This window comes from Papilio xuthus, unplaced genomic scaffold (assembly GCF_000836235.2).
Source record: "Papilio xuthus unplaced genomic scaffold, Pxut_1.1 DF826159.1, whole genome shotgun sequence".
Taxonomy (NCBI): domain Eukaryota; kingdom Metazoa; phylum Arthropoda; class Insecta; order Lepidoptera; family Papilionidae; genus Papilio; species Papilio xuthus.
In genome coordinates this window covers 1,001,757-1,009,715 of record NW_013532490.1, presented here as the reverse complement: position 1 = coordinate 1,009,715, position 7,959 = coordinate 1,001,757, and the positions used below count along the sequence as shown (strand labels likewise).

General features: G+C 35.2%; 1 protein-coding gene across 2 annotated transcripts; it reads right to left on the bottom strand.

Annotated features, from left to right (window-relative positions):
- Positions 1 to 2,292: 2,292 nt before the first annotated feature.
- Positions 2,293 to 7,959, bottom strand: LOC106123172 (uncharacterized). 2 transcript variants are annotated; one of them, XM_013319388.1, is made up of 5 exons: positions 7,705 to 7,959; positions 7,353 to 7,465; positions 5,511 to 7,028; positions 4,212 to 4,967; positions 2,293 to 3,651 (listed from the first exon to the last, which is right to left on the bottom strand). In XM_013319388.1, exons 2-5 carry the CDS (start codon positions 7,417 to 7,419, stop codon positions 2,651 to 2,653), a joined length of 3,342 nt encoding a protein of 1,113 aa, XP_013174842.1. In that variant the 5' UTR covers positions 7,420 to 7,465; positions 7,705 to 7,959; the 3' UTR covers positions 2,293 to 2,650. The 2 variants fall into 2 exon arrangements, with proteins under 2 accessions (XP_013174842.1, XP_013174843.1); XM_013319389.1 differs by lacking the exon at positions 7,705 to 7,959 and having other exon boundaries at positions 7,353 to 7,685.

Below are 7,959 nucleotides of genomic sequence, written 5' to 3'. Positions count from 1 at the left end.
GTCGCCGATGTGGTGCTTCAGGTGATGGATCTTTTTATTCCGTCTTCTGTTGTGCCCATCGGGGGTAGTTCTCGGCCCTGGTTTGGTAAGTCCTGCAAATTAGCCGCGCGCTACAAGCAGGATTGTTATCGAGCCTGGGCTGAGGCGTCTGCAGCTAGGGATGTAAATACCAGCCAGCTTAAAAAGAAGTATAACTCTGCCTCCAGGTCCTTCAAAAGAGTGATTGCCAAGGCAAAGTCAGAACATGTGGCCAGCATTGGTGAGAGGCTAGTGCACCTTCCTTCGGGAACTCGCGCGTTCTGGTCTCTTGCCAAGGCTGTCCAGGGGAACTTCTGTAAGCCGTCCCTACCATCTTTGCGCAGGGGGGACGACTCGTTGGCCCACACCGCAAAAGAGAAAGCCGATCTCCTGGGCTCTCTTTTTGCGGCCAACTCGACTCTGGATGACAAAGGTAACTCGCCGCCGAAAATCCCACGCGGCGAGACCTCCATGTCCGAAATCCAGTTTATCCAGAGATCAGTGCGAAAAGCGCTGCAATCTCTGGATATTCATAAGCCGAGTGGGCCTGACGGGATACCCCCCTCGTGCTTAGGACTTGTGCTCCTGAGTTGGCACCGGTTTTAACGCGCCTGTTTCGGTTCTCCTACTCCCTAGGCATTGTCCCGAAGTCATGGAAGACTGCCATTATCCACCCGATCCCAAAAAAAAAGCGATGGCTCAGACCCGTCCAACTACAGGCCGATTGCCATTACCACCTTGTTCTCGAAAGTCATGGAAACGACCATCAATTGCCAGCTCATGAGGTACCTTGAGGAGCACCAGCTGATTAGCGATCGTCAGTACGGCTTCCGACAGCTTCGCTCAGCTGGTGATCTTCTTGGGTACCTCACGCATCGATGGTCGGAGGCAATCGAGGGCAAGAGGGAGGCCCTGGCGGTTAGTTTGGACGTGGCCAAGGCCTTTGATCGGGTGTGGCACAAAGCACTTCTTTCGAAGCTGCCTTCCTACGGGCTGCCCGAGAAACTACGCGCCTGGATTGCCAGCTTTTTGGAGGGTCGGAGCATCGAGGTCGTTGTCGACGGTGCATGCTCGGACCCCAAACCAATTAATGCTGGCGTCCCACAGGGCTGTGTACTGTCGCCGACCCTGTTTCTTCTGCATATCAATGATATGCTGCAAATTAGCAACATCCATTGTTTTGCAGACGATAGCACGGGTGATGCACTGTACACGGCCCGCGCTAACGTTTCTCGGGCCTCTGCCGATGAGAACCGGACCAAACTTGTGTCTGAACTGGAGACCCTACTGGGTGAAGTTTCGGATTGGGGTCGGCAAAATCTTGTTGACTTCAATCCCAAAAAGACACAAGTATGCGCCATTACCGCTAAAAAACAGCCCTTTGTCGTGGATCTTCGTTTCGAGGGCACTCCCCTGGTTGCCTCAGCCAGTATCAGTATTCTCGGCGTTGACATATCGAATGACGTTCAGTTTCGCGGTCATTTGGAAGACAAGGCCAAGCTGGCCTCCAAAAAACTGGGTGTGCTTAGCAGAGCGAAGCAGTATTTCCAACCGGGCCACCGCCTTCAGCTGTATAAGGCGCAAGTTCGGCCCCATATGGAATACTGCTCGCATCTCTGGGCGGGAGCACCCCAGTACCAGCTTCTTCCATTTGACCGCATACAACGGAGAGCGATTCGAATCGTCAACGACCGAGCTCTTACTGATCGGCTCGACACTCTGGCACTGCGGAGGGACGTTAGTTCCCTCTGCATTTTCTACCGCATATACCACGGGGAGTGCTCTGAAGAATTGTTTGGAACGATTCCTGCCGCCGACTTCCGTCATCGGACGACACGACAGACCGCCAGGTTCCATCCACACCATCTCGATGGCTGGCAATCCACAACCGTGCGGTTTGCGCGAAACTTCCTGCCTCGCACAGCAGCGTTGTGGAATGGTCTGTCCTCGGCAGTATTTCCAAACCGCTACGACTTGGGGTCCTTCAAGAAGCGAGCTTATCACCACCTCAAAGGCCGGCAACGGTTCCTCTGGTATTGCTGATGTCCATGGGCGTCGTTGAACACCTCGGTGTTCCCGCTGCTCGTTTGCCCCCTTCTGTTATAAAAAAAAATAATAATAAATAAAACTAAAATCATGTATTTTTAATTTATTTTCACTAGTAATAATTAAATAGTACTTTTCTTAAATGAAAATACATTTAACAAGATATAAGCCAAAAAATATTATGTTATCAAATTTTTCGACGCTAAATAAATGTATATAGATATTTGCTTCAAGCTTTTTAGAATAAACACATTTTAAACTTGTTTTCTACTTGTCTTTTCTCTAAAAATGTTTTTTTTACACATTTAACTCTGTATATATTATGGTTTAATAAAAACCGGATATAACGACTTCAAAACAGATAGGATGTACAAACCGATATTTTTAAACCAATAATGAAAGTTCTATTAAATATTGTTTTGGAATTTGTTATTTCATTAAAAAAAAAATATGAGAAAACTAAATTAAAATAATTGCTTAAGTTTAACTTATCTGTAATTCAGTATGACCTGTGTTTTGTCTCATTTTTTTAGGGGGATGAAAAGAGATGGCAATATACATATTTTTTGACTCGTGTTAACTAAATCTATACATTAGATTTCTTCCCCGTACCATATATTTTCTGACAAAGATCATAAAATCTCCAATCATTCAATTCTTGAGGTGATTCTTTCACCATATTTCTATACTCAGTTCTAATCTCAGACATTTTTTTTGAACAATTTAATGGACTTTTATTTAACATCTCCGATACATCCATCCATAAATAACTTCTCACGTATTTTGGATTTTTAAATTTATCCAAATGTGTCAAATACCATGTCAATAATTGTTCTATTTCATCATCTGTCCAAAATTCAAAACTACCCTCATTTATAGGTTTCGAGTCTGTGATTAATAAATCTTTCAAAAGCACTTCTTTAGCTGAAATTTCTTGCATTAATTCCAAAAAATCCGCTTCCACTGTATTCTCGGTATTATATAAATTCTTCATATAATTAATTTTATTAAAAATTTTTGATACAGGTTCGATTATAATATTTGCTAACTCCATCCATACATATTTCTTCTCGTATTTAGGACTTAAGAATTCTTCCAAATTATTCAAATAATATTTTAATGCTTTTTCTACTTTTTCATTAGATATAGTTACGTCTTTATATATTTTTTTCTCTTGTAAAGTTTTTCCGTTGCCAATTTTTGCAAATTTTGGTTTTAATTGTAAAATCTTCTCAATTAATTTGTAATACGGAGATGTTTTAAAATCTTCATTCATCGCAGACATTCTGTGTTGATTTTTTAGTTTTAATAAGATTCTCCTACAAGACATCGGTGGTTTCATTAATTTTAATGATATTTCTTTCCACATTTCTCTTGAATCTATTTCTTTTCCTTTATGAGATCTTATATATTTCAAATATTGTATTAATAATTGTTTTTTAGTTCTTTTATTCCATTTATTAATTTGTTTCGATTCAATATTCTCTTCTATTTGGTTTTCAGAGTCTAATGTTAATATTTCTTCGTCAACTGTTTCAATAATTTCTTGATCTTCGGGAATAACTATTATATACTCAAAATCATCATCTGAAAATATAAATATATAGTTTTAATTATATATTCAACTTATTTTAGTAATATAAGGCAGCTTTTTACTCTATATAACGTAATAGCTGTCGCCTGCGACTCCGTCCGCATAGAATAAAAGAAAATATTCAATTAGTAGCCTGTGTTCTTTCAAGCCGCACTAAGCCAATGTGGTTGACTATGGCCTAGTCACCCCTAACTAAGGGTAGGTCCCGAGTCCCTCAGTGGGGATGTATAGTGAGCTGATAACTGATGTGTTCATCCAGACTAAGATCTACACCTATACCTATTTAGCGAGATATGTTAAGCCTTTTTGGAGATACCTGCTAACAAACATCCATCTATCTATCTAAAAATTCGAATTTAATGATCTGTTAAGAAATCGAAAAAAACATTTTTAGGGTTTAAAGGCATTTCTAGTTTTGTTTCTATCCACCCCGTTTCTGGTTCAAAACTATTTGACTTAACTCATCTATAGATTTAGACTGACTGATTTATATGAATGTAATAAAACTAACCAAAATCTATTAAAATGATTAAGAAATAAAGTGATGACTTACCTTCGGGTAACTCTTTCTTAATACTTTCAATATCCAATCCTTCACCAACATCGCACATAACCATCTCGGAATCTTCATTACTTGTTTGACCCTTTGAAGTATAAATGTCATCCAACATATTAAAATATTTCCAAGACACTTTAATCTCCGGATTCCTCGTCTTCATTGTAGTTAACTTTCTATAAGATTTACGTAGTTCTAGAAATTTCTCACTACAAGCAGACTCAGTTTTACCAATAACCCGAGCCAAATCAGACCATCGACAATGATCTTCCAAATTTTGATGTAAAGAATCGTAATTTTTTGCAAAATAATTTATTAATTGTTTTATTTCTCTTGCCGCCCATTCTTCACTATCATCGGAACCTATTTTGCCATTTTTCAATTTAGATTTAATTGCTCGGTAACCAAATACTTTCTTACACATTGCATAATATGGCCATAAAATCGGCATATCCGGTTTATTTATTTCTCTTTGTATATATCTTGTATATATTTGTTTTAAATTTCTAAATCTATGTGCACATTGAACCGCAGTTATTCCTAATTGCTTCGCTAAAACTTCCCATAGTGATAATTTCTTTTGTAACGAACATGAGAATTTCTCTTTATTCTTTAAGTAATATTCCAATATTCTATTGGCTTTGGATTCACCGATTCTTCGTTTGGATCGCTTCATAAAACCTCTTTCGTCATACAATTCATCGTCTTCTGAATATTCGTCGATATTGTCGTCATCTATATGTACTTTTTTAACTGTAAAAAATAAAACAATACATTAAAATATATCAATTTTGAATTTTTGGTAGCATTAAAAAAATTACACAAAGGTAAATTGTGCAATTATAAGCTTTTAAAGAGAAAGATATAAGACAATTCTATGTTATTAAAATGTATGAAAGGAAAATCTTTAATGCATAACCATATACACCATAACACATCTATTAAATTTAAAGATGTAGGTTGTAGTTACTAAACATTAGGCGAGTAATGGAGTTCATTTTGTACCTTACTATAAACAATACAGCTTGGATAAGCAAGAAAATCAGTGTAATTGTGGATAATCAATCCCATTCAACTGACCAACTGAGCGAGAAACATCTATAAGTAAGTATCATTGTCTGGTCCTGACAAACTCTACAAGCGGCTATCTCGGGGGAGAGATACCTTTATGAACGAGAAAAATATAATGACACATAGACTCTCATTTACGTAGGTTCGACTGTATAAACCAAAGATTTGAAAAATTGTAACCTTTAATTAGAAAAACTGGATTTATGTAAAAGTGACTTGACTTACCACCAATCTTTTCCGGACCATTTTTCTCATTATGCACTATTATATTTTCGTAACCCTCAAGAAGATTTATATCCATACCATAGTCAAAAATACGATCAAACACATCAATGTATTTCCAATTTATCTGCATATCCGGATTCTCTTTTTTATCTTCTAATATAGATTTGTATAATGAAGTCAATTTTTCCCATTGCTTTTTACAACTGTGCATATTCTTCTGTAACTTTTCCGCAACCATAGACCAACATACATAATAACAAACAGAGTCTTTAAATAATTCCATATTATCATAGAAGAATTGTACTAATTCATCTATTTTTCCTATACTCCATCCATATTCCTCGTCTTTCCGAGGATTTTTTAACTGTATTTGATTTTCACGGGCGATTATATTATCAAGAATAATTGCTGAAGGAATTCTATTCATTATATCATATTCCCCATTCATTAAAGTTTTAAAATGTTCACTTTTCATTTCTTTATATTTCTCTTTACATAATTCAGGATTTTTCTCCAATAACCGTCCAATTTCATGCCATAAAAATTTATTAGGTATTGTTGAATCTTGAAATTCATGAAAACAATCAAAGCAGTATTTAACTAATACTGTTCTTTCTGTTTCATTAAAGTTTTTATCTTCTATATGACTATTAATTTCATCATTATGTTTGACTTCATATTTACTTTTAAATCTTTCATCACCATCAAAGATTTGATCAAATATCTTCATATATGGCCAGTTTATTTTATCAGGACCAACTTCATAACGCCTATGCAACATCCTAATGTAGTGCTGTTTGAAATTAAGAAATCTTTTATGCCAATATTCTGCGTCTTCTTCACCCATTTCCATTGCAATTTTGTTCCAGATGCTTTTGTACAAGTTTTTCTTATTATATGCATCTTTATACTTCAGATATAAGTTAAGCATATGTTCAACTTTTTCATCAATAGCATGTTTTGGAGGTCTACCCATTCCCGGTTTGTTTATAATTAAAACACCATCTTCATTGATTTTTGATGCTTCAGTTGGTTTTATATTAATTTCGGGCTCTTTATTATTTGCATTTTCATTAACAAATTCCTTAACATAATAATCATTATGAAAAGCTCGGTGGCATATCTCGTTGTAAGGCCATGCTTCCATTACTCCGGTTTTTTGATAATTTGCAAGTATTTCAGCATACTTTTGTTTAAGACTAAGAAGTCCAATTTCACATAGTGTTGGATCTTTATCTTTAAATATTGTCCTACAAGCTACTTCCCATAAACGTTGGTTAGTTGTTGTACCAGATTCAATATTATTTAAGTTATCAACATATAATTTGAGTAACTTATGTACATCTTCCTCTTGCCATTCTTCATTTATATGTGTATTAGTCTTTATATTATTTAAAGTGTAATCTACTGATTCTTCAACATTGGCAAATACAAAGTCGCTTTCCTGAAACTCTACCACTTCATGGTCATCTAGATCTTCTAGTTTCCCTATTCCTCCGGAATCTTGACTGTTATTTTCTAAAAAGAATATTAATTATGAGAGACTATCATCAAAAAATTAACATTGTATAAATTTGTCACTAAGATCCAAAACTTGAAACTAATATGATTAAAAAAATTATACATTCACTCAATGATAGATCTTTCTTGAACATCTTGAGCAAAATTTATCTGAAGTTACAAAATACAAATTAATTTTAGTAACTTAATTAAGTGATAGTAGTCTAGTTTTTTATTAATGATAATTATATTAAACCTGATTTAAATAGTTCTAGGCACAGCTATACTTAAATACATGACAATGTTGACATTACATTTTAAGAAATACAAAATATTACTTACCATCGACGTAAAATAACAATATATCTCCATTAGATTGCACTTCAGTTTTTACAACTATTTGTTCCATTTTAAACAGCAAATGACTTTTATTTCGTCAAAAAATGGTCGTTGTGCTGCAAATTAATTAACATTTTACATATAATAAAACACATATCATAGTCGATATAGGTTCGCTAATGAATGTAATGTTTGAATGACAATGCAGGAACAAGATTTCTTATTGTCTTTTTCTTTTACACAAGGTAATTGGTGATAATAATATAATTCTATCAGAATATTAAGTCAAGTATTTTTCCCGGTTTATTTGTTTTCATACTTTGACATTAGTAAATAAAACGATCAGAAATCTTACCAGCATGAAATCGAAAAGCGCAGCAATGCGTTTTATATTGCGTTTTGACAGAAGGTCGCCATCTTGTGTTTGTAAACTTATTGGAATAAAAATACAAAAAATATTACTTTCCTGTAACCATACTTATAAATTCAAATATAAAATTCTTTTTCGCGATCAAAAAAATTATAACAACAGTTATAAAATGAAAATTTATCTTTTTTTAAATCCTTTTTAAGCAGTTCCAATCGTATACTTGGCAAAATGTTTCCAATC